Source organism: Meleagris gallopavo, chromosome Z, assembly GCF_905368555.1.
Source record: "Meleagris gallopavo chromosome Z, MGAL_WU_HG_1.1, whole genome shotgun sequence".
In the NCBI taxonomy this organism is placed as follows: Eukaryota; Metazoa; Chordata; class Aves; order Galliformes; family Phasianidae; genus Meleagris; species Meleagris gallopavo.
The window spans coordinates 9496539-9523034 of NC_139435.1; the positions used below are offsets into that span (position 1 = coordinate 9496539).

The window sequence follows — 26496 nt, forward strand, 5'->3', positions numbered from 1 at the left end:
CACCTCTTCTATGCAGAAAGGCTGGTGGAGCTGGGAGTGTTCAACGTGGAGAAGAGAAGGCTCCAAGGAGACCTCACTGCAACCTTCCTGTACTTGAAGGGAGCTAATAAAGAGGAAGTGATTTTTTACATGGTCTAATACTGATAGGGCAAGGGGGAAATGGTTTTAAACTAAAAGAGACGAGATTTAAGTTAGACTTAAGGAAAGAATCTTCACTCAGAGGGCGGTGAGGCGCTGGCACTGCTGCCCAGAGAGCTGTGGTGCCCCATCCCTTGAGGTGCTCAAGGCCGGATTGGAATGGGACCCTGGGCAGCCTGAGCTGGTGGGGGCAACCAGCCCATGGCAGGGGGTGGAACTGTGTGGGCTTTAAGGTCCCTTCCAACTTAAGTCATTCACTGATTCTAAGAAACACGAGCAGAACTGCAAAACACAGTGCAGAATAGATATGGAATTCATCAGTTACTTGTAAATCCCAGAAAGTGGCTTGGACTTAACAAGGATATAAAAAAGAGAGAGTCCAGAGGAGAGCTGCAAAGGTGGAGAGGGTCTGGAAGGCAAGGTGTGTGAGGGACGGCTGAGAGCCCTGCGTGTGCTAGGCACAGATCAGAGGAGCTGAGGGGAACCTGATGGCGGCTGCAGCTCCTCACAGGGAGCGGAGCGCAGTGCTGAGCTCTGCTCTGTGTGATGGCGATGGGGCCGAGGGAACGGCATGGAGCTGTGCCAGGGGAGGGGCAGCTGGGGGTTAGGGAAAGGCTCTGCTCCAGAGGGCGGTGGGCATGGAACAGCCTGCCGGAGGCATTCGGACAACACTTTGAAGCAAAATATAGCAAACAAACAAAACCTGGATCCCTGAAGAGAGCAGGGTCTGCTGTAATTAGTGTATGTAAGGATGTATGTAAAGTCAGAACTATGCACATGCAGTGTTTTCCCAATTCCACAGGAGGAACAGCTCTGACGGATATTCCTGCTACCACGTACATGTACCATGGGGAACAGAACAGTTCAGGCAGCACTGTATATCCCTGCAGCCTTCCCAGAGGCTGTCAATTGGACAAATGTTTGTAGTACACATGCCTTAACCCCACCCTTAGCTTTTGCTGGGCAGGGCCCCAGTTCACGCAGGATGCCCCGACATAGCAGAGGGACTTGCCAGTGAACAGCAGGCTGAGCAAGGGGGTGACACTGTTGATGAAGAGCCCACGGACATTGGCTGGCAACGTGTCTCTGTTCTTTTCTAGAAAGCCACCAGCAGTGTATTGTACCTAGGAGAAAAGGCAGAAAATCACAAAGTGCTCACAAGCTTGCTGTGAAAGCCATTTCCACAGCCTGACAGGAACAACTTGTAAATCTGAGTGTACAGTGTCTTGGAAGGTGAATTCTGTAAATGCATGGTATTTACAATAAAATTGTAACTGCAGTACTCTGGATCTCAATAGGTAAAGGCAAAGCCATCAGACTCCCTTCTGGGGCTGTGGATATAGGACTTTTATTTTATAAAGGACTATTTTAAGATCAGTGCACCAAAAGGCCACAGATCAGTGTGACAGATTCCTCTAATATCACATGCTTCCCTGAGGAAGTCACACATTCTTCAGAGGTCCTTTTTCTGTACCTTCCAATGAGCTCCCAGGAAGTCCTAGGAGACAGCTCCCAGGGAACACATTTCTGTTATATAACTGTCAAAACATAGATGCCTTAACTTCAAAGCCTTATTTGTCAAGCAACACATTTTCCTTCTCCTACAAACATTACAACAACATTTTTTCAGCAAACAGTACATACCTTCCCAGCATAGTGAATTATGCTGAAGCCCAAAACACGTCCTCGGCCTGGCTGGAAGTATACATTCCCTTTAAAACTGCTGTTTAGTTTATCCACAAAAGTCTTGTCAGTTGCCTGCAAAAAAGCAGATTTTATGATCAAATTAGAGGGCTGCAACAGAGACATGATCAGAGCACATGGAAAGAAAGCATAGTATTGGAAGTGGCCTTGGCTGTGCAACAGCTTCATGCTGTATACTCTGACACTCCACAGAGATCCCAATATAGTCAGTCTGTCCATGATTTATCTGTCCTGCCTCATCAGCCATGAGGACTCCTTTGTTCATCCTGTTCTTTGTAGTCACACATCAACATAACAGTTTTCTCTGCAGCCTACAGATTTATTGCTCCTTCCCCCACATCATTCTCCCTGTCCCGTATCCCACACCTGAGGGAATGCACTCTGTTCATCCAGAAGAGACAGCAGCCCAAGTGGCTTGGCCAGGAGCAGATTCTGTAGGGAAAGGAGAAACATTACATGTATCCAAAGCAGAGCAGGGTACCCACTCTCATTTGTACCACCCTTTAAGCAGCTTTTTCCCAGTGCATCTCCTCCCAGTGATGGAAAGAGAAACAATGCTCCCTTGGCTGAATGGAGCAACTCTTCTCTCAACTCTCACTTACCAGAACAGGTTCATTGTTGCGGAAGGTGATAGTTTCCCAGGGCAGCTCTTCTGCCCTATAGGCATCCTGCTCCATCTGGAAAATGTGCTGAGACAGAGAAAACAGAGGTTTAAGTCCCCAGCAAACTTAGACAACTTTGAAAATCTCTCTAATCCTGAGCTGAGGGCACATGACTCTCTTACAGCATCACTAAAAATGAAACTGCTGTTCTGGATGCTCTGCTATAGCTTGTGAGTAGCTGCTGCTGCTGCTGCATAGAGCAGGAACACTTCTCAGAGTATAAGTGCCCCTACTCTGCCAACTCAGGTCATTGCTTAACCCTTATACTTTCACTGATGGTTCTTTTCCCACGGCAGTGAAGGTTGCCACTTTTTACCTTGCTTTGCCCATCACCATTTCTGTCCTTCCAGTCAACAGATTTGTTTTCCAACAAGTTCTTCATATTCTAGGTAGCTCAGTGCTCTATTTTCCCTGCCGCACAAGGTGAGATAATCCACAACAGACTTACATGGTTGAAGAAATGCTGAAGCTGCTCATTGGCCAAATTTATGCAGAGCTGTTCAAAATGGTTCACTGCAAAGTTTTCAAACCCAAAAATATCCAAGATACCTAAAAGAAGGAAAATGAGCACAAAAGCCTGCAGAACTCACCACACAACTGAATATCCCATCACGCTCCTGTTATGGCATGTGAATCCTTGGCCAAGTAGCTAGTGATTCCCCTCCCATAAATTCTCTTGGAAGATCAATTCAGAAGATCAATCCACTCCAATCTCCAGCTCCTCTGCAGAGTCAGCATGTCCTAGAACTTCAGCCTTATATTTGTTTCAGATCAGCTAATTGCCAGCACTTTCTGCTGCCATACAGATTTAATGCCACTCACTAGTCTCTCCAGCACGATCGTGTCCCTTATGCAACCTCCATGAAATTGTGCCTTTCCTTTGTCATGGTTGAGGGACGCGCACTTGAGATCAGATGAAGGAGCAATGCAGGCAGAACTCACCTATCTCCCTCAGCTCTACTTCAGGATCCACATTCTCAGCCAGCAGCTCATTGATCTTGCATACAATCCAGCCAAATACTCGGCCATATGCCACCTTGGCAATGGAGTCCCGAGCATCTGCATAGAGAGAACAAGTGATGCACTGAAGGGCTCCGAGGAAGGCAGAGACCATAGCACCAAAGTTGTCTCAATATATTCCCTTCTAGCTACAATGTCTTGGGTTCTAAAAACTACTTTAAAGATCAACATTAGGTGTGTGTCTGATCATCCCTGCCCTCTGCAAGCTCCTGCTATCCATTGGTTGAGAGCTCATACAGAGCTCTTCCATTCAAAAGTTTTCACTATCTTTCTATGAGACCAAATATGGCATACTAGGGTATTTTTGAGACTATCCAAAACAGAAACAAAACTTAACTTCCAAAAAAGTCCCTCCCCTTTTTAGAATATCCAGACTTGTTTTCTTCTCTACCAGTTAACTGAATATAGTCCTGCTAAATGACCCAGAAGCTCCATCTTGTTCTTAGAAAATCAAATGGTTCTGCAGCAAACAATAGAACTTCTTTTTAATCCAACAGCTAACTGCAAAAATAGAGTGTGCAAGAGGAGGATGCAATTGATGAAAAATTTGCTGACCAACTCAACATGTACCTACTGATGTTTATGCTATTGTCTAGATATAAGCAAGAGAAGATATTTGAGAAGAGGAACTAAATAATTCTGTTTCCAGTTTTGCCTTTCCAACTTGTTTTAAGCAATAATCTGAAGTGCTGGCATTTAGTGCTTGTTTTTAAAAAAACATCTTGTATTTCAACTGAATCTTGTTGTGAAGGTTACTTTCTTGTTAGTTTTTTTTTTAATGAAAAAGAAAATAACACCTTACACTTACCACACTTCCCTTTCATTTGACCCCTTCTCTGATATTGTGCTGTCTTACTAATTCTCTCTAATACGTCTCCAACAACTTTCTAAAGCTCTGCACACTGCCAGAACTGTGCAGCAGTAGCCTTTCCCTCTTTTGTACAAACACCTACATTCATCTTCTAGTCTAGATTTGAGGGAGAAAGTAAAGATAATTCCTTGGTCTCTCACTTAATCTCTGCAGTCTCTTGGTGGTCAAACAAAAGGAGGTCAGCATTCATGATCCCAGCTGCTAGTAAGAGACCAAGCAGATAAGCTTGCCTCTGCGCAAGCAGAAGAAGGAAGTGGCACAGACAGACATTCTTGTTCCTAAGAAGTTGCACATGTGCAGGGACACCCATCAAACTACTCTGGGTCAGTCTTTCAAGCCAGCACATCTGCAACTCATTATGTTTCTTACCTTCTGCCTGCTGCTGGGTGTGAAAACGCTGAATCTGCTCTCCCCGGGTCACTGACATTGTGCAAACCAGGCATTTCAACAATTCATCCTCCTGCACTCCAAACTGACCCTGGGAAAGGGAAAACAGACGAGGAGGCAATAACAAATCCTTGTTCTATATGTGAGGATTGTATCTATATCATTACAGACCCAGTGTAAGGGCATGCATCTTGCAGAACCAGAGACAGATACATGCTCTGAGATGCACATTATCTTATGCAGTGTGCAAGATCCTTTTCTGAATACTTTCCGTTTGGATCTCCCGGTGGTGCCAACTGTCACCTTGTTTGGGTGCCATGTCAGTCCCGGCTGAATGATTTAATGACTTATAGAACAGCACCACACCAAGGTGACTGCACAGAGATCAGTCATGTGAACCCACAAGAAAACAGAAAACAAAGGGAACTCAGATGCAGTTGAATTCTCCAGTAATTACTTTAACAGGAATTCCCCCTTCTGTAGGCAAAAACCAAGGAGCAGATTTTAAAAACAAAGACAAAAAGAAGTTGGCTGCTGAACAGATGTATGTGGTTAATTCAGGTATGCTGTAGGAGGAACTCAGACGAAGAGATGAAACAAAACCAAGGGTGCTGGAATTTCTAATAGATCAAAATAAAAAGACATGGAGAAAGCAAAAATATGCTTCATTTTCCTGTACTGTGCTGTTAATAAACGACTATAACACATCCATCTCATATACTAGAGATCAGATAGGCCTAGAGAATATATGCTTTTTAATCTGATAATTTCATGTGAAAATAGTAGAAAATTTAATTCAAGATTATCAACAAAAGTTAAGGTGTTGTCCTTGGACAGGATTTATATAGATACACAAGCCAGCATTCAGATACCACATATCCAAATTTCTCCAAGGTATTACACTTAGTGAAACATAGAATTTGATTTTAAAACGTTTGCATTATATTACACATGCCTTGTTGACTTCATATCTCCAGATGCAAGACACTAGTCCTAGACAAACAAGAAAGAGAACCTGGGAATTGTTTCTTTGGGTACCAATGGCAGTAACATAAGGGCAATCAGAGGGATATATTGGAAAACCATGACTCACCGCTGCAATCTTCAGCCACCCCTGTGAGCTTTCACTCACTTTTAGGGACCCATTGCTCTCCTGAGGATCAAAGGTCACATTGCCCAGTGACAACACACCAGCCAGGATTGCCTGCATATCCACTTGTTCCTAAAACACACATGAGGGGTGACTGAAAATCTGTTAGTATGTAAAATACAAAACGTGGAGACCCCAGAAGGAGAAAAGGTGAAGGAAAGGCATGGGCAGCCTGTGGGAAAAGGCTCTACACAAAGCGTGACAAATTCAAGTGTTTTGCAAGCGAGATGGAAAATTCAGGTATAAACAAAGCAATCCCAGAACTGACCTGCTCTTGGAAGCCCACCATGTCAAAGGCATTGCACACCTCCTGGTATTTCTGCTTCCAGCGCTGAGCTACATCCTCTGTACCAAACCATTTGCTTATGTACCTGAGAAAGTATACAAAATCTTAATACAATCAGTGCAGCAATTCAGTTCTACTCCAAATGAACAAAGCAGATCAGCAACGGTTGAGATTTGAAAGAAATAAAAATCTTTTCTAAGGTAATGCAACACAGAAGAGATCCAGATCTACCAGCTTTCATGATGATTTGTAAGATCTCTTTGTATACACCCATTCAGATCCCACTTCAGCTTCCATTGGTTTATTTACCCTGAAAGGTGAGATGGGCTCCATAAGTGAAAGTAAAAAGGCAAGAAGGCTTCACAGCGACTGAGAATAAGGGGGGTGAATGGGAATAGCTAGAGATAGTTTATAGAAGCAAGAATGTAGAGCTTGTTAGAAAATAAGGGATGGCAGACACTGGGTATGTAATAATGAGGGGGATGAAGGCCATAAAGATAAGGGCTTGAGAACAGCCCGAGGACATTTGGCAGGGAGGTGATTAGATGTCCACCTGCTTTGTAATCTTACTTGGGTTACACAGTTTGATTCTGCACGTCAACCTGTACCAGGCTCCATCCCCACTGGCAGAACTGTAGGCTCCATTTCACTACTTTCCCCTCCACCCCCCATCATGAAGATGAAGTTAAGATCTGACTTTGAAGTACCTGTAGAGTGAAGGATCCAATAACCCATACATCTCCTTTTGCTCTGAAGACAGTCCAGCAAACATGTAGTAGAAGATATGAAAATTCCTCTCGCCAGTATCTTGTTGGACCACTCGCGACTTCTCCAACAGGTACTCACTCAGCTTGGCACCTCGCACTGCACATAAGAAGGTGACAGGGTGTATTTTGCACAAGGAGAAGACATGAAGCTGAGCTGCCCCACTTCTCTGCACTACTGATAGAAGCATGGAGTTGCCTGAAACAAGTCTTGCATACAACTTCTCTGGGCTACCCAACACCCTGGAAATGGGCTCCTCCATGCTTCCCATGTTCTCAAAGACATCTACTCACCTCCTTTAATCACAACAGAGTCATCAGACACCACTGACTATTGCTGATATCTCCCCTGCATCATCACCCCAGTATTTTCTTCCCATACTCCCACATAAGTCAGACCCAGGTCTCATCTCAAAGCTGTGGCTGCTATAGGATTTTCTTTACATGCACACCCTTTCCACAGAGAATCAAATAACAAAATTTTACTCTACTTAAGTTCTGGCTACTCAGTCCACTCCCTCAATTCCCCTTGACTTTACCTGTATTATTCTGGAAACGCAGCTGTATGTATTTTCCAAAGCGGCTACTGTTGTCATTCATCACAGTCTGGGCATTGCCAAAAGCTTCAAGCAATGGGTTTACCTACAAGAGGCATGCAGATAGAAAATGCATTCTTCAAATTAAGCGATCCAATCCAACTTGTTTGGAAAAGGTTAGCTTTAGCATTTGCTGTTTAACATTCTGATGGAACAAAAAACACTCCATGAACACTCAAAAACGTGTATTTTATCACATTCTGAGAAAAGAAAAGTCTGGAAGAGGCAAACGTGACAAAGACTAAGCAGGAATTACTGAAAATAATCACAAAAAGTGATTGACTATCAACTCATTTGTTAAAAGATAATGTTGGTATAACAGATTTTCCTAGTAATCTGGTGTGGTATCACTTTATACCAGATTATTTGTCTGCTAACCAACAACAAGCAAATACACGATACTCATTAAATGTAAGCACGATAAAATACCTAATAGTATCTGTGGACAGCATAAAGATTAGAACAGTGAATTATGAAGAAACTGAAAGAACAATCAGGCTAGCTTTGGTCTGATTCCACCACAGATGTCTGAAACAGACTTTAAAATGGAGCAGTCCAAGAACTCATTCCACTTAATCTATCAACTGGAAGGCTAGGATATGATTTGCTCAAAATAAAACTCCCCTGGGAGCAAGTCAAGACCAAAGAGCCATGTTTCAAAATCAGCTAGCAAAAGTTATGAAAACAGTAAAGATGAAGTCGCTGAGTTAGCAAGTATGTGCCTGACAGTAAGTATAACTAGCCAATGAAAGGTTACTGAAGGCTGTGTAGATTCTCCATCCCTGACCTTCATTAAATCAAGATTTTATTTCTCTAATAAAAATATTGTTCCATCTCAAACAGGAAATGATTCAGAAAATAAACCCCTACTCTCTTGTTACAGACATCATGCTAAACAATCACAATAGTTCTGTTCCATTTGGGAACCAAACCATCACATTCCCAGCAAACCTACCAACCCTTCTAACTTGTGGTTGGCTATTTCATCATCCTTCCCACTATTTTCATAAAAACGTGTCTTAATGTTTTGCTCCTCAACTCAGTGGTGATGATTCACCAGGAGGTTCTCTGAGCTTAGTGCTAGCTGCCTCACAGCAATGCTACTTCTGCATCTACAACAAGACCCCACCAGCACCTACCTGCAGGATCTGCTGCTCCAGCTGCGAGTTGCCTTTGCATAGGTTCATTATGTGCTGCAACAGTAGCTTCGTACTCTCCGTTTTCCCTGCACCGCTCTCTCCACTGCAAAGAAAAAGTGAGGGAATTCCAGTCACCATAAAGTACAATTGCTCTGTCCCTCATGTCTTAGTGTCCTATTGCTTGAGGATGCAATCCAGCAGTTTCACACCTTTTTCAGCTTTACACAGTGGGTTCCACAATGTACTGATCCCCGCCCAGAGGAATTTTTCCCCATTCACCAGGAAGTACAGACATATTTCATGCTGTCACTACTGGATGGGACACATAGAAGAGTTCATTTGATCTGCTTCTTAACAAAATAATACTTAACAATCCTCTTCAAAAATGTTCTGATTCACCAACTCCCTCATATATGCTGGGGTCAGCAAATTCTTCTTCCTACAGACATTTACCCCATCTCACACCCAGAAGTGAGCAATCTCAAATCTTAGGCTCTTTACATGCTTCAGCTGGTTGATAATGCTGGCATATAGCTGCAGAGCTGCCGTCACACCTACAGCAGCAATGCTGCACGTCATTTTGGCACTGCATAGACTCAGCACTCCACCTCCAAGTCAAATAAGTAGCACTCAGAAAACACAGTTTCCTGACCTATGGGAGAGGGAATGCCCAGTCAAGTACACATTGTCTCACTGACCAACAGCATCACACTGACACACAACTTCAGCATCTGCATAGTAAAATAAAAATGCAGGAAACAATGCAGGTATATATGAGGGCAGGTCTCTGTTTACACATCTGACCTTTGAGCATCAGGTGTGGCTTTGCTGCTTCACAACTTCCAGTAACTCCGTGCCTGCACCTGTCACAGTCTGCTAAATACCTCCAAGGTGAATACCTGATCCCAAGCATATATCGAGCCATCATCACCTGAATATGGGCAACCAAAATAAGACCATATGCTATCCAGCATTCCTGCCACACAGATAAGATGATCTTTGGTTTTCATAGAATTGTTTGGATTGTTAAGACAGGGACACCTCCTGCTGGACCAGGTTGCTCACAGCCCCATCCAGCCTGGCCTTGAATGCCTCCATAGAGGAGACATTCACAACCTCTGCACAACCTGTTCCAGTGTCTCATCACCCTCACAATAAAGAATTTTTTCCTAATATCTAATCTAAATCCACCTTCCTTCAGTTTAAAGCCATTTCCCCTTATGCTGTTGCTACATGCCCCTGTCAGAAGTCCCTCCCCAGCTTTCTCGTAGGGCCCTTTCAGGTACTGGAAGGCTGCTATAAGGTCCCCCTGGAGCCTTCTCTTCTCCAGGCCATACAGCCCCAGCTCTCTCAGCCTGTCCCATAGTGGAAATGCTCCAGCCCTCTGATCATCTCTGTGGCCTTCCACTGGACCTGCTCCAACAACTCCACATCCTTCTTGTGTTGGGGCTACAGAGCTGGACACAGTTCTTGGAGACTTCCTTCCTCCACAGAAGCACTGTCAATTAGCACTCCCCCAATTCAAGCTCACCCCTACATTTTTAAACAAGAGCAACAGCTCTGCCAAGTCCTGTAAGCTCGCTCTCCAGCTGTGGGTGTGTAACTGCCCCAGGCTATAAAGAAAAGCAAAGCCATCTCCAGGAGACCCACGTGCTGTTCCACAGCATACTGAGGCTGTGACTAATGCCAGCCAATCTCAGCCAGTGGAATGTGCAGATCAAGAAAACTTGATTTCAATGAACTTTTGCCACCGGGGGGCAGCTGCTGTGTTCAACATCAGTTACAACCTCCGAAATAAGTCATCCAGATCTCCCAGAAAAAGCAGAAGCGACCAAAAAGAGAACAGAAAGGGCAGAAAGGCAATGTCCTAGAGAAAAGTACACGGATTTGTGCCTTGCTAGAGGTGGGCATCTGCAATGCAGAAGCAACACCAGCACAAGGAACAGTAGAACATAGTGCATCACTACACTGTTCTGATAAACTCTAGTATAATAGGAGTGACATCAACCTCCACACCCAAAGCTTTGCTCAAACCAGATAATTTTGCTATTGAGTGTTTTCCCATTTGCAGATAGTAAAACCATGAATTTCCTGTTACAACAACACACTTAACAGGATTGCAAGGTGCATGACAGTTGTTCAAGCTGTCATTTCTGAGACCACAAACCACTCTCAGAAAATAACAAGACGACTGCCTTACTGGGAAACACTTACAGGTCTCTCATTTTGTCTTCTGCCTCCTTAGACAAACCCTGTGACTTTTCTCAAATCCTACAAACTCTACCAGCAGCACCTTTCCTACCTGCAGACTCACAGCCACCACATCTTTCTGCTTCATAAGAGCACTTCAAGGTGCTGTTGGCCTGCAGACTGTTGAAATGAGCAGGGCTGGAACATGAGGTCTGCTCTAATTCCCAACTGCAAAACTCAGTAATGATTCAGTAAGTCATTTCCATACAACGTGACATGAAAATGATCAGAATGCTCACATAAAGAAGGAAATACTAAATTAAACAGCTGGCAATTAACATTTCAACTCTAAAGACGTTTAAAGCCTCTACAATCACCAAAAGAGAAAGTTATCTGGTGATTAAAGACTTTTTCTGCTAGTTGACGCTGTCGGAGACTTTCTCTTCTAGTTGATGCTATCTGCTACCCTGAAGATGAGAGACAGTAATGACATAATGGAGGGAAATGCTCATGATATTGAAACAGTCTTGTGATATGAGAACTCTTTTATCTCCAAGTCTATAGAATTCTCACAATACAGAATCACAGAATTGTTTCAGTTGGATAGGACCCTTAAAGGTCACCTGGCTCAACTCCCCTGCAGTGAACAGGGACACCCACAGCTCCATCAGGTGCTCAGAGCCCCTCAACCCTGACCTTGGGTGCCTCCAGGGATGAGGCATCCACCACCTCTCTGGACAACCTGTGCCAGTGCCTCACCACCCTGAACGTAAAAATCTTCCTTATATCCAATATGAATCTCCCTTCTTTCAGTTTGAAGCTGTTTCTCCTTGTCCTATCGCCTTCTTTTCTGTAGCTCCCCATTAGACACAGACAGGCCGCCCCCAGGTCTCCCTCAGCCTTCCCTTGTCCAGGCTGCACAGCCCCAGCTCTCTCAGCCTGTCCTCGTAGGGAGCTGCTCCATCCCTGATCCTTTGTGCGGCCCTCCTCTGGACGCTCTCCAACAGGCCCCCGTCTCTGCTGTGCTGAGCACTCCGCCTGTGGACGCAGCGCTCCAGGTGAGGTGTCACAGCGCAGAGCAGAGGGGCAGGATCCCCTCCCTCGCCCTGCTGGCCGCGCTGCTTTGGATGCGGCCCAGGATGTGCTTTGATTTTAAGGTTTTTCTTGACTAGATTCTGTTACAGCAAAGAAGCTCCTTCTCTTCCCTTTCCTCTTCAGTTACTTAGGGAAATGATAGAACCATAGAATGGTTTAGGCTGGAAGTGAACTTCCGGGTCAGTCAGTTCCCTCTCCCTGCCGAGGGCTGCTTGCTCCCATCAGCTCAGGTGCCCAGGGCCCTATCCAGCTCAGCCTTGAGCACCTCCAGGGATGGAACACTTACAAAAAGAGGTCCACTCCATCTCTCCCATGAAGCCAGGCTGAGAGAGCTGAGCCTGTTCAGTCTGGAGAAGAGAAGTCTCCGGGGAGACCTCATTTCAGCCTCCCAATATTTAAAGGGACATTATAAGCAGGAGACAAATCAGCTTTTTACATGGGTAGATAAGTGAGAGGATGTGGGGAAATGGTTTTAAACTAAAGGAAGGGACATTTAGATTAGATGTCAGGGGGAAGTTTTTCAGTGAAACAGTGAGAGAGCTGTGGTGCCCCATCCCTGGAGGTGCTCAAGGCCGTGCTGGATGGGGCCCAGGGCAACCTGGTCTGCTGCTTGATTTAATGGATGGCAGCCCTACCTGTGGCAGAGGGGAGGAACTTGGTGATATCCAATGTCCCTTCCAACACAAGCCACTTTATGATTGCATGATTTATAAGATGCAATACAGATATTACAACGGAAGATATTTTGCCAAAGAAAAGCAATGTGCAGAGCGGGTTAACCTTTCCAGCCCAACCAACCCAACAGAAGCAGTCCTTTTAGACTCTACACAGCTGCACTACTAGCAAAGGCTGGCAAACGACCACATGAAACCCAGCCTCTTTCACAACACCTCCCTCTTCACCATCTGTCTGCTAATCTCGCTGGAAAGCAGCGAGAGACGTGCAGCCAACGAAGCTGGGTTTGGACCCACCAGAAACGTGGATAGGTGAAGGTCTGATGGGGAGAACGCCGTGCCCTCGAGGCCGTGCCCGCTCCTCACCTGACGACGATGCACTGGCTCTGCGGCCGGGCGCCGCGGCGACCCAGCATGGCGTGGTAAGCACGGTCGGCCACGGCGAAGATGTGCGGAGGCAGCGTGCCCTTCTCATGGCAGCGGTACTGCTCGGAGACCTGAAGGGCGAGACGGCCCTTGAGGACGGGCTGGGAGACGCGGCACCAGCACTCGCTGCTGCTTGGGCTGCCCCAGCGCGGCACTCACCTCTCTCCCATAGAGCTGCAGGGGCTGGAAGGGGTTCACGGCGATGAGGATGTCCCCCACGTCGGTCTGGAGGCGGGGAGGGGAGAGCGGTGAGGGGAGAGCCGAGAGGGGGAGAGCCGGGAAGGGGAGAGCCGGGAAGGGGAGAGCCGGGAAGGGGAGAGCCGAGCCCCGCGCCCGCACTCACGTAGACCTGCTGCCGCAGGAAGCGGTCCCGCAGTGCGTCCAGTAGCGACGCCTCGTCCAGCTCCGCCAGTGCCGCCAGGTCCTCCGCCGCTCCGACCCCGCTCCGCTTCCCCGGCGGTACCATGCCGCCCGCTCCCGATCCGACCCGGCCCGCCGCCCGCCCCGCCTCGCCGCAGCTCCGCCCCGGGACCGCCCGTTGGGGCGGAGCTCGGTTTGAATGCGGAGCGGCGGCCGCGGGGCCGGAGCAGGTAACGGGCGGCGGTGCCACTGGAGGAGGGGAGGGCCGAGAGGCGGCGGCGCGGTGTGGTGCGGCGCGGCGCGGCGCGGCGCGGCGCGAGCTGCACTGCAAGCCACGCTCCCCACCCCGCCCCACCCGGCTGAGGGTCGCGCGTGGCCGCCCCGCGAGCGTCAACATGGCGCCAGGACAGCTCGGGGGTCGGGGCAGCAGCAGCAAACCTGGGCACGGTGCGGGGCAACGGGCAGGAGGAAGGGGATGATAAGGAGAATACGTGCGGGCGCGCTGGGGCCTCCTCAGGAAGGAGGGAGCTGGAGCAGGGCTCCTACGGAGGTGTGTGTGATGGATGCTTACCTGCTGGGTGTGTGGAGATGGGTTCAGGCACTGCTGCCCAGAGCTGTGGTGCCCCATCCCTGGTGATGCTCAAGGCCGGGTTGGATGGGGTCCTGGGCAGCCTGAGCTGGTAACATAGGGCAACCCTAGTTCCCGGGGCTTGATAGGCACTCAGGGAGACGCAGTCCAGATAAGAAGCAGCTCTGGAGGGAGTCTGGAGGAGCCTCACGAGGAGCAGCATGCACAGCGTGTGTGCATCATCTCCTGCTCGCTGTGTAAGGAGTCCATAGCAAACAATCTAGTGAGTCTCTGCAGTGTGCACCAACTGCAGTGCCTCACAATTAGTCCTAATTGCAGGTTGATATTCCAGGACTCCCCAGACTCAGAAGTTTAAAAAAAAACAACAAAGAAAACCCTGCAGGTTTCACAGAATCGCAGAATCATTTGGGTTGGAAGAGACCTTTAAAAGTCACCAGATTCAACTCCTCTGCAGTGAACAGGGACACCCACAACTCCATCATGTGCTCAGAGCCCCTTCACCCCGACCTTTGGTGTCTCCAGTGATGGGGCATCCACTGCCTCATCACCCTGACTGTAAAAAACTTCTTCCTTACATCCAATAAATCTCCCCACTTTCAGTTTGAAGCCATTTCTCCTTGTCCTATCACCGCAGATACTACTAAAGAGTCTGTCACTGTCTTTCTTACATTTCCCCCATTAGACACAGACAGGCCACTCCCAGGTCTCCCTCAGCCTTCCCTTGTCCAGGCTGCACAGCCCCAGCTCTCTCAGCCTGTCCTCGTAGGGAGCTGCTCCATCCCTGATCCTTTGTGCGGCCCTCCTCTGGACGCTCTCCAACAGGCCCCCGTCTCTGCTGTGCTGAGCACTCCGCCTGTGGACGCAGCGCTCCAGGTGAGGTGTCACAGCGCAGAGCAGAGGGGCAGGATCCCCTCCCTCGCCCTGCTGGCCGCGCTGCTTTGGATGCGGCCCAGGATCCGGCCGGCTGTGTGGGCCGCAGGGCACACTGCTGGCTCACGCCCAGCTGCCATCCACCGGCACCCCCAGGTCCTTTCCGGCAGGCTGTGCTCTATCCCTACATCCCCCGGCTCGTACTGGCAGCGGGGGTTGCCACGACCCTGATTTCTATCTGGTCAGGATGCGACCATAACAAAACAGTATGAGTGTAGTGCAAGCACTTGGAAGTGTTACCCTCCTGGGAGGCAGTGTGCAAGGACTGTTGCTCTTGAAACCAACCTGTTAGGCTGTTAAGACTTCAGAGGAATACCAAGATACCACAAGGAATAGTAAGGATAAGATAGAACTAGTAAACTCAGAAATGTCACTGTGGGAAGATTAGCAGAGAATCTTGAAGTCATTAATTACACAAACAGTTCAATAGTTTTTATACTGAGTCTGAAAAGAAAGAAGCAAGCTGATGTCCTTTTGTGTTTTCTGTTCTGCCCAGAGGTTCCAGGCAACTCACCATACGTAGACTTGAAATAGTTAGATTTCAGTACATTTAAATTGAGATGGTATAACCTGGTGCTCATTTATTATCTTGTTTTGTTTTGTTTTAAACAAATTGTGCAGCCTGCCCTGGGTAAAGATACTCTCTGAATGATAGCCTCTCAGAATGTGATTTGTGGGTATTTCACCACTTTGTGCTGATGTTAAACCATTGGTTAGCACTACCTCGCCAGCTCCGAGCTGCATTTAGTCATGAGAAAGACTTGACCTTAGCTAAACTTGTCACTGTTTCATGAATAAATGTGAGAAAAAAACCCTGAAGAAACTCTTGGTGCTATGAAATAATGTGCATGTACCTCAGCTATCTGGACTTTTGCTAGGACAAAGGAAGCCATATTCTTTTTGCACAACTTTTGATATCTGAAATGTCTGAAATAGGCTGTATTTGACAAATGCCTTTCTCTGCGACAACATAAATTTCTGTGCTAGCATAGCTTGAATGTTTGTGAGTCAGAACATTTGTGGGGGTAGCTCAAGACGGAGTGGCAAGCTTCCCCTGAAACCACAGACTTTGTATCATGGCAAGCATGCAACAAGCCGCTCTACCTTTTCATCAAAAGAAAGCTCGATGTAATGAATGCTGTGGTGGCACATGCTTCTTTCTCTGGGAGAGGGTGGTGAGAGTGTTTTTCTGTTAGAAAAACATGATGCTCTTCAAGAAGAGCAGCAGCAAAGCCTGTTAATGAGTGCACAAGATGGTTCATGTTGGTTGCTCAGGCTCTCACCTCTGAAACGACAAACCATTGCTAGAAAATAACAGTGCAGAACACTCACTTTTAGGGGATCCTCCATGGCGAAAAAACAATCTCTCTCCCCACCAGTAACACAAATCTTAGGGCTGTTTTCTATTTCTGCATGAAGGATGGCTGGAAGCATAGGAAGCAGCAGTAGTGGGCTAGGAAAGCAGGTGGGACTGAGTGCTTAAGTTTTGCTTATGGATGCATCGTAATGTACTGCTTTTCTTGCTTTCACAGTCTGCTCTTACTGTCACCTTTCCTCTGGCTGATGCAAGGCTTCACAAGTAAGAATGCAGAAGAAAGCTGAGGAAGCTGTTATTGAATGTTACTGTTAACTGACTTCCTGTCTTCCACAGAAACCGTAGAATTTGTATCTTAGAATTGTACCCTTCGGCCCACGTTGTGCGTTTGTTATGTGTCCATCTCTCCTGGCTCTCAGTAATGGTTACCTTTCTGTTTATCAGCCCTGAGGCTACTATGAGCTACTCACCCCTTCCACCGATGGCTGGAGCAAACACAGTGGAAGAGCAGAGGGCTCGCTGGGAGAGAAAGCGCAGCCGCACAGCCAAGGAGCTGCTGCAAACGGAGCACAGATACGTTGAGCAGCTGGATCTGGTAGTAACGGTGTGTATTTGGGCCCTTCTGATACATGGATACCCTCAGGAAGCACGTGTTTATTTCTGGCGCCACGAGGTCACAGAACATGAATTTGATGCACCTATACAACTTGTGACAAAGCACAGCTCTTTATGTTGCTGAGCCTGAAAGCTTTTTTTTTCTTCTGTCTTTTACTTCCTGGTACGCATCCGATTGCTTGTGCTTTCGGTCTTTTGGCTTTGGTCCATATCCAGTCATAAGTTTTGATTGTACGGGGGACTTGGCTTAAGATGCTTGAAACATATAAAACATGGCGGCATAGAAGACACAAAGATAGATTAAGAAGTAGGTGGTTAAAAACAGATGCATCTCGGAATACTGAAATAGATTTAGTCACATGTTTACAGCTATGGTCAAAGTCACCAAAAATACTTATGTATAATGATAGATGTTTTAGATAGGTGTTCATGATACCTGCTGTCCTTCTGAGCTTGAGTGTGCAGGCTGCAACTTCTTGCCTTTGCTCAGTGCTAAGAATGATCTTTGAATTACCTGTGATTTTTAATTCTTTCCTTTTTAGTTCTTTGTGACAATTTTAAAGGCCAAAGGGACACTGAAACCTGCTGTAATGTCAACCATATTTGGACCCCTGGAATCCATATATTCTGCCAGCCAGTAAGTGAACAAACTAATGGGAAAAAGCTTTACTGTGAGCGTGATGGAGCACTGGAACAGGCTGTCCAGAGAGGTGGGGGATTCACCTGTAACTAGGTGATCTTTAAGGTCCCTTCTGTTCTATGATTGTTTTCTGGATAGTAGTTTAAACCCAGTAAGTCTACTTTGTAGTATTTTTATGGGTTGTTTTCTGCAGCTTGTTCTATGACCACCAAGCACAGTTTCTGGAGAGAAACTGAATGTAAGATGGCAAATGAAAGTAAGCGTAGGAGTAAAGCAGAAGGAGCTGGGGAAACGATATCAGAAATGTACTATTGCCTAATTATCTTTCCTCCTTGTGCACAGAGTTCTGTCGCTTCACCTGGAGAGAGGCAATTTAGGACTAGGATTGGAAAATTTCTGTCAGAAATTGGAGCTCTATGGTCACTATGCTGAGAATTTTGAACAGGCAAATAAAACTTTGATGGTATGTATCTCCTTTACTCTTCCTGTTGTCTTTTTCCTCTCCATTCTTTGAAGCATTAGTTTGCTTTTGCTTCTGATTCTTGAGTGCTTGGTTTTCTTCCTTTTTTGGGCTGTTTCCTGTCCTTCTGCCATAAAAGAGTGGTAAAAACTGTTCTCTTTATTTAGAACTTCAGTTTTCTTAAATATGTTTCAGGTGTTTTGGTGCCCATGTTATGCACATACTGAGTTTTCTCTAACAGAGTAATGTTTTCACTTCCACTCCTTGGCTTGCAAGCCTGGAGAGTGTTTCGTGTAAACAGTAGGGGACAGTGGTCTTTTTCCAGCCAATTATCAGGTCTCTCAATCTCCTCCACTGCCACTAAATATATCCTAGTGGTGGGATTTCCTTTTTCCTCCCCATTTTTCATTTCTGCAGTAAAGGAAAATTCCTCCTTACCTTTCCACATATAACCTGTCTTCCGAGATATTTCAGAAAAATGTGTTTTTATTTCTATGTCCTGAAAGCTGTATCTGGATTTAAACCACCTCACCTCAGTTCTTGTCAATGTTTATTGCTAGCTGCAGAATGTACTAGGATTTCTGTTCTTTTCTGCTTGCTCACATATATTTATACTTTTGATTTTGGGTAGTTGCCTTGATGTGATAGGAATGAGGGGCTGCATTGCTTTGTCTTGAAATGTCTTGAAATGAAAAAAAAGCCATAGGTGGTAATACTAACTTGTGGCTTAATCCCACAGCAGCTCAGCACCTGTCCTTTGCTCACTCTTCCCCTCTAGAGTGGTGGCAGAGAGAATCAGGAAAGAAACAAATACAAAATACCTGTAGTTTTTATCTCAACCCATGAGTGCTAGTAACAATTTTGTATTTGGTTTATGTGTGTGTTTATGTATATATTTATACACTCAAAACAAGGGATGCACAAGGCAGTTGCTCACTACCAGTGCCCAGCTGGTCCTTCAGCAGTGCCTGCCCCACAGCCATCACCCTTCAGTTTTTACACGATTCTTTGTGGTATGGAATATTCCTGTGGTCTGCTTAAGTCAGCTGTCCTGGTTCTGTCCCTTCTCAGCCCCTCTGCTGGCAGGACAGTACAAGAAGTTGAAATGTCCTTGGCTCTGTGCAGCGCTGCTCAGAAACAACTAAACATCAGTGTGTTATCAACGTAGCCAAAATACAGCACCATACCAGACGCTATAAAGAAAAGGTTGCTTTGTCTCTGCTGGAACCAGAATGCTAGCTTAGTACTGCTGTGCATGTATGAAGAGGGGATATAATTGAAACTACTCACTGGGAGATGGTGGTTGAAGAAAGGAAATGTCTTGTCCATGGCCACAAAATAAGCTGCTGATGCTTGCATTCAGTACTGAAGTTCTGTTTTCTAAGCGCTAGTGCGAACTAGCATGCGTATTTCTTTTGTAGTCTCAAAACAATGTACCTTCTCTGCTGCATGCAGGAACAATTGAAGAAAAATAAATCATTCCGACGTTTTAAGAAGCTCCAAGAAACTCGACCTCAGTTTCAAGGGAGGAAGCTAGAGGATTTGCTTCCTTTGCCTCTGCAGAGGTTGCACCAGTAAGTAAGAAGTTCTGAGTCCTCAAGGTGTTAGTATGAGAAAGCAAACATACACATATACTGTCTTGCTAATAGTAATATTATGTGTCTCCAAATTGGAGCATGTAGACTGCAGTGAAATGGTCTTCAAGATGTGCCAGTAAAGCAGAATCAGTGTAACTGGATGGTGACTGATGTAGAGAGATTGTTTTGTTTAGCCCTGGCTCCTAAGGCCTTTATTAAGCTCTCAGGTAGAATCAGAGTTGTCTCAGTAGGTGGCTGAAGTTAGGCCCTCAACAAAAGCACACAGAAGTGCTGCTCCTAGCGAGAGATTGCTGTGCTCTGCTTTTGTGCAGATTGCTGATCTGGAGCATGACTCCCCTCTTGTAAATGGTTGCTCTTGGAGAAGTCAGGGGTGCTTTTCTCCTCTGTCTGGTTATCAGGACCATACTTCAAAGGATACCTCGAGGCACCCTTTGAAGGGGCAGGCTGACTGCATGAGTAGAGTGCTGCATGCACTCAGTGACTGTCTGTTTTGGAGAAGGGTGTAAGGGTAATACAGAACCTAGATAAGGCTCTGGGATGCCGTCTGCAGCTGCTGTAGGACAAGTAGCTGCTCTTTAGCCATGGTCTTATCCATTCCACAATACATTTAAGTGATCAGAGCCTTGTTTCTTTGAAAATAAAGGGTTGAGCATACCACAGTCTTTCAGGTAGCGTTTTACAATGTTTTTAATCTACTTAGTAAATGTAAGCATTCTTTTTTACTGTAATTCTTTGGGTTATTCCTTTGAATTTGTAAGAGAACAGTATATTTCTTGGAGAAATTATGCTTTTTCAGCAGAAGGTCTAACTTTGTCATTAATCAGCTCTTTCAAATTCACTTTTCAGTTATATATACTGCAGGTGAGGTGACTTCTACAATTTCATGAATCTGTTCAATATTGTATTTGTTCTGTCATTTCAGACTGAAAATAGTTTGATTTTATTGGGAGAAGCTAGTTGCAAAGATCTGATTCTTTTTAGTTAAGACTGGACAGGAATGCCTTTATTTTCTTTGTAGACAGAGAATATATGGCATGAATGCTTCCATTCAGACATAAAACAAACAAAAAAACAGTTGTTCAAAGTGAAATAGTCTGTAATTCAAAGTCTGTAATTGAAGGCATTTTATGAATCTTGAAGTTGTCTCAGTGTCTCATGAAATAGTAAGTGAAATTGCTCATACCAGCTCCCCAGGAAATTCCAAAGGCTTGCAAATGTATAAAAAATGTAGGGTAATGTAACTGATACATCTGAAGATAAAATGACTGTGAACAATGAAATATGACCCAAAGCTGCATGGTTAGATCTAGAGGTGTGTACTCTGTGTGCTGATGGCACACTGTTAATGATTTTGATAATAAAGGTGATATTTCTGTTCCTGGTATTGTGCAATAAAACTTCTTCTATCTTAGGTACAAGCATTTCCTCAGAGACCTGCTGGAAAACACCAGCCCGGGCAGTGCTGAGTACCAGAAACTCGCAAGTATGATACCGTCTGCTTTGATTTCCCCAATAAATACTAGCATTTTTATCTGTGTTAGCTTCCTTGCTAACATTTTGAGTCCAGTTTTTTGTCCGTTTTCCCAAGAAGAAAAATCTTCTTTGAGTTTCCAGTGCATTACTATTTTCCATCACCATTTTGATTGACACCTCTTCCTGAGAAAGAGTACGGAATTGTAACGTAGACTGACCTACTGGAAGCTGATGTAGAGGTTAGAGGTTAGACTGGAAAAATGTCTGTTCTATTTGTCACATACCTCAGTTTTCTAGGATAATTAATGTCACATCTTCCTGCAGCCAACATCATCCACAGTGGGGCATTTGTTTCTTGTTCTTGCTTCTAAATCCATTTGCATAGTATTTCACTGGCAAATAAATATTTTCCAGAATCACAAAAATGTTGTTTGGAAGGAGTCTTCTGATGGCTTCTAGAGTAATCTCTTTCTGAAATTAAGGAATAAATTTGTTATCGATACTTGGTTTAAAACATTTGCTTCCTAATTTCACCTTATGTTTTCACAGCAGGATAGCATACATACTCATTTGTGATAACCTGAAAATATGCTGCTATAATTTCAGGGACTGTGAAACCTATTTCTGATGTATCTCAATGGGTTCAGGACGTTGTTCGTAAGAGAGAGAACTCACTGCAGCTACACAGGGTTCAGAAACTCCTAAAAGGACAGAAGATCCAGGTGTTGACTCCAGGTAGGTCCTACAGACGGCTCTGTTTTCCTTCTGCCAAGCTGAGACAACTGGGGGTATGCTTGCCTTCATCTCTGATCCTATTCATGTCAGTCAGAGTCCCCCTTCTGACCTGAATTTCACAGGTAGAGAAATGTAATTAGTAAGGAACTTAGGCACCTTTTTAATTTTTAAGTAAAGATAAGCAACGTATTATGTGTCTGACATTCAGATAAAAGGAGCTGATGACATGCATTCAGAAACTTAGTTCACAGAAACCCAGGGAGGTCTGTAATATAAGTCCTGGGTGAGAACGAGAGAAAGAAACTGAATTATTTTGGAGGAAAATTTCATAAACTTCTGCTCACACTTTATACATGAAAAGAAACATCTTTTAGCTGCAAGGTTAAACTCTGTCAGAAGTCAGAGTATTTGTACTGATAGCTGAGATATATAAAACCACAGTCACTGGCATGTAAGATCATCTAGTTGGATAATACGATTTTTTAGGATCTGTTGTTTGACTGACTGCTCTCCATGCCCAGAACACGCTCTAAGGTACACATAGAACATTGTGAGAAGTATGTCCAGTTTGGACAAATATGAGTCAATCACCGGGGGCTTCATCCATGCCTACACACCTTCACTAAAATTTGCTGTTGCAGAGGTCACCTAGAAACACTGCAGCAGTTGCAAAGTTAAAGGTGTCTAAGATGCACCCCTACACCTCTGTGACTGTGATGGTACTTTTTTTTCCTTTGTACATAGGGATTATGGGGTTATGGGGTGAAACTAGAAAGAATAATTTGCTGATCACAAGTTATCATTGTCCAGTATGTGCAGCCAATATGCAAATCAATTTACGTTTCTCTTTCCCATTCTACTTACAATCCTTTTGGTGATGGTGGCTGAAAGGGAACTAACACAGGTATGCTCTGCTGATATTAAGCATTGAGCATAGGTAGAGGTGCTTGGACTCATTGGGACAGTGCATGTGAAAAAAGGCAAAAAAGCTATCTTAAGTAACAGAGTTAATAAGATAACTGTGAATGGAAGGCAAAAAAAAAAAAAAAAAAAAAGGAAAGCAAGCAAACTAGTGTAGCCGGACCAGAGGTGGCTATCATTTGAAAGCCCAAGGCCCACTTTTTTTTCTTTTTTCTTTTTCTTTTTTTTTTCTTCCATATTTTGAGAGCTGTATTAGGACAAGTTTTGAGAGTCTACAGATAACTTTCCATTTCCAATTCTATCGTACAGAGAATTATGTTTATAAGACTTTCCATTAGCTGAAGTAAACTAGGTCTTGTTAGATGTGATAAACAAAGAAGTCAGAAGCTGCAGGAGTATTACTGGTTCTTTGCAAGCTCCACAACATTGTTTGTCCAGCAACTAGCTAGCTTTTGCAGATTTTTAAGGATTGCATCTATTATTAGGGAGAAAGAGGTCAGAAAATGTAATGTTTGTAGATTCAAGGAAAAGTGGTTTTGGAGTTAAGTTTCTCACTACTGGTGTTGTCTCTGACAATACCAATATTGCTCAGAATGCAAAGAGACTCTGCTTTTCTTGCTGCCTTTCATATGTAGAGCAAACACCATCTCAGCTAGAACTGTCTCCTTGACATAAAACGCTGTTCTTGTCATCTCTAGCTTCCCTAGGGGTGTTTCTCTAGACTTCATTCACAAGAATTTCCACATGCCGACATGGAATACTGAAAATGCATCCCTATTCATTCCCGCACAGTCCAGCTCAGTCTGTGTTACTGAGCCTGATCACAGCAAAGCATGAGGGAAATGGTGCCCAGCCCCACACCAACACCTTCTTTCCATTTGTTTTTTAAACTTGAACTGATCCCCGCGCCTCTCCATTCTGTTCTTCAGTTTCCTGGTCTGGTAGGAGAGACACCATTTCTGTAGACTGAGCTAAGCAGCAGCTCACTTGTCTCTATTTTGTAAGTGTAGTATACTAAGACACACGGTCCATACTTGACACAGTGCTGCTCTTTAAAAAAACGCAAGCACAGTCAAAAGCTATAGCACAAAAAACAGTGGCTGAAATTCTCTGGCAGCTGTTTCCCAGACCAAGACACGTGATGATACCATATTAAGGCTTTGGATTGTTATAAATAATCTTCTTTCTGGCAGGTGTTTTCACTAAGAGTTAATGGCTATTGTCTACAATAATGCTGAGTACAATAATGTTTAGAGGCATTGCTTTAATTATTCCATTTTGTGTATGTGCTTTTTTTTTTTTTTTTTTTTAATTATTGCCTACATCTAGGCTTTTCAATTATTTTTTCTTCCTGCTGATTTCTCTACCTTTTTAACTATTGCTGTTCACTTTGTGGGTAGAGTACACTGGACCCTACCTATAGTCTAATAAAGCTGCCTATTGAAGCTCTTTTTAGCATCTTATTTTTGTCTCCCTTTGCTGTCTTTCATTACAGCAGCAATCCATTCTGTAATTTGTTAACTTGCAGAGGTTTGTATATATTTAGGTGACCTGTGAAATATTTTTTATCAGCACACACAAGCAGAAAAAATCAGGGGCAATATAATAAACATTCAAACGTTAGGCTGACTTTTGTTTTGCTGATAATGACAAACAATTGAGTAACCCAGTTTAAGACAGCTCATGGGATCTGAATGACAAGACGCACTCTCCTAGTAGCTGGGATTGGTACAGAGCCTGGCCATTTACCAGGGTAGCTCACGGCATTTTTTTATAACGGTAAATCCTTTCTTGTGCCAGTGATTGTCTGACAACTGTCTTTATTTTTTCTTGAATGCCTAGGGCGCTGGTATATCCGGGAAGGCTGGCTTTTGGTTGTGCCCTCAAAGGGCGAAGAATTGAAGCGCAGGATGTTCTTCCTTTTTTCTGATATCTTTATTTCAACAAAGCCCTGCCACCCACTGCACCTGCTGAACTCCAATAAATTTGCCTGCACAGCTGTCTATCCCCTTCACCAGTGTGTAGTGGACAAAGTATTTGGCCACACTCGGAGTGAGGGAGGGCTCCTCAGTGTAAGTCTTCCTGCATCTACCTGGCAGAAGTATCAGTGGGTCAGATTGCAAATCAAGTTTCTATGCCTCAGCAGCAGTACGGCTGAGGTGGTAAGTGGTGACAATGGTAAATGCAAAGAACTAGTCTGCGTTAGGGCAGCTCTTCTCTTTTGGGCAGGCTGTCTTTTTCCCTTCATCGTGGGCCCTGCTGAGCACTGGAATACAGGCTCCTGCTTGTTCCACATAGGTCAGCTGAGGAGAATCTGATCACACTGACATGCCCTCAACTGAGCACATGCTTGTGTCATGAGCTCCACAGCCCTCATGACAAGCAATATGCAGCATTACAGTGACTGTGGAATTAGTTCAGAGAGAACCCTGTAAAATAGAGAATGCAGAAATAGGGTGAAACTATCACAACGGGTATTACGTGTGCCTACAACTATTTGAGGACTGCACGGGTTCTGACTGGGAGTAATGCCTTAGGTGAGAGTTTAAAATTCAGGTTTTTCTAGACTGCAGCAGCTGGGAGGCTTTGTTGACTCATTGTTTGATTGTGAGCTATAAAAATGAATTCTTTGTTAAATTGTGTGTTTGTAGTTGGTGGTAGTGGAAGGACCTCTAGAGGCAGCTTGAAATAATAGAGAAAACTGAAAGACCAGCAGATACAGATTGGCATTGCTGACTTCCAAACACTGTTAAATCAAAGCAAGCTAACATCTGTAGCTAGAAGTCTGGCACGTGCTGTGTTCTTTCCAGCTTGCGTGCCAATGCAAAACATTTCTAAACTATCTGGGGAAAAAAAATGGCAGCAATCAACATGTGGGACTGAGTCTCTTCCATTTGTCTTTCAGCTTTCCTTCCCACACAAGACACTGTTGTTGATGTCCACTGACCAGCAAGATATTAATGACTGGCACCAGAGTCTTACAACTGCAGTCAGGTAGGCCTTTATCTTCCAGGGGGACGGGGACAGAAGAATTATACTGACAATCATATGGACAGGTGTATATTTGAATCTATTATATGGTTGTAAGACTGATAAAGAAGATCTGACTGACAGCCACAACACAAGAGAGAAAAAGAACAGACTTAAATTAACAGTGAACTTTCCCTTCATTTTCCTCTACAGGCAGCTGAAAGCCTGAGCCATCTGTGTACAAGACAACCTAGCAGGATGACTGCCTCTCTTGATAGAAGCCAACATAAATTCGGAAGCATTCAGGGATGTACAATAGGAGAGCTGTGTTAGAGGAACACTGAACTTGTGAGATTAGGAATGCATTAAACACCTTTAGGAATGCATTAAACTCTCTTAAACACCTGAGCAAAAAATGATTATGCACAATCAATTTGTACATTAAGAAAACTTTCCCCCAACTTATCTTACTACCTTCTAGCTTCTCTACCCTTTTTCTCTTGAGATTATTAAATCTGAGTCCAACTAGAAGAAACCTTCACTTGCTTGCTCTCATTAAACATTTTTTTATCCAAACCACTACTGGCACATTTGAGTGTCTACCTTCTCTTACTTATCGCTTATAAATTCTTCAGATGAAACAGATGTTTTGGCTATCAGTAATGCAGACATAACACAGTCTTTTCAGCTAGTGCCAAAGGGCCACAGTCTTCCTCCCCTGACATATTTATTTTTCATCATTTGTACCCTTCTGTTTTTTACCAAAATGGTTTGAATAGTTTACCCTT

At 44.6% G+C, this 26496-nt stretch overlaps 2 protein-coding genes across 5 annotated transcripts in view; one reads left to right on the top strand and one right to left on the bottom strand.

The window, feature by feature from the left end:
* The window catches only part of LOC100540465 (myosin-IIIb-like), a 28472-nt gene extending 14854 nt beyond the window's left edge, over positions 1 to 13618 (bottom strand). For 2 of the 3 annotated variants that reach the window (XM_085212602.1, XM_085212601.1), the window contains exons 1-15: positions 13446 to 13618; positions 13262 to 13327; positions 13043 to 13173; positions 8718 to 8820; positions 7522 to 7624; positions 6926 to 7082; positions 6201 to 6303; positions 5876 to 6004; positions 4765 to 4873; positions 3447 to 3563; positions 2953 to 3053; positions 2445 to 2531; positions 2209 to 2274; positions 1783 to 1896; positions 1151 to 1262 (exon numbers count right to left, since the gene is read on the bottom strand). In XM_085212602.1, coding sequence (XP_085068728.1) covers positions 1151 to 1262; positions 1783 to 1896; positions 2209 to 2274; positions 2445 to 2531; positions 2953 to 3053; positions 3447 to 3563; positions 4765 to 4873; positions 5876 to 6004; positions 6201 to 6303; positions 6926 to 7082; positions 7522 to 7624; positions 8718 to 8820; positions 13043 to 13173; positions 13262 to 13327; positions 13446 to 13568 — 1621 coding nt within the window. In that variant the 5' untranslated portion in view covers positions 13569 to 13618. Of the gene's footprint in view, positions 1 to 1150; positions 1263 to 1782; positions 1897 to 2208; positions 2275 to 2444; positions 2532 to 2952; positions 3054 to 3446; positions 3564 to 4764; positions 4874 to 5875; positions 6005 to 6200; positions 6304 to 6925; positions 7083 to 7521; positions 7625 to 8717; positions 8821 to 12973; positions 12992 to 13042; positions 13174 to 13261; positions 13328 to 13445 lie in introns of those variants that run through there. The other variant, XM_085212603.1, reaches the window with a different exon arrangement.
* On the top strand, positions 12956 to 26298 carry ARHGEF39 (Rho guanine nucleotide exchange factor 39). 2 transcript variants are annotated; one of them, XM_085212605.1, is made up of 10 exons: positions 12956 to 13098; positions 16741 to 16900; positions 17454 to 17548; positions 17894 to 18014; positions 19467 to 19585; positions 21022 to 21092; positions 21689 to 21817; positions 24581 to 24810; positions 25644 to 25732; positions 25922 to 26298. In XM_085212605.1, exons 1-10 carry the CDS (start codon positions 13052 to 13054, stop codon positions 25935 to 25937), a joined length of 1077 nt encoding a protein of 358 aa, XP_085068731.1. In that variant the 5' UTR covers positions 12956 to 13051; the 3' UTR covers positions 25938 to 26298. The 2 variants fall into 2 exon arrangements, with proteins under 2 accessions (XP_085068731.1, XP_085068732.1); XM_085212606.1 differs by lacking the exon at positions 12956 to 13098 and adding an exon at positions 13600 to 13692.
* The last annotated feature ends 198 nt before the right edge of the window (positions 26299 to 26496 follow it).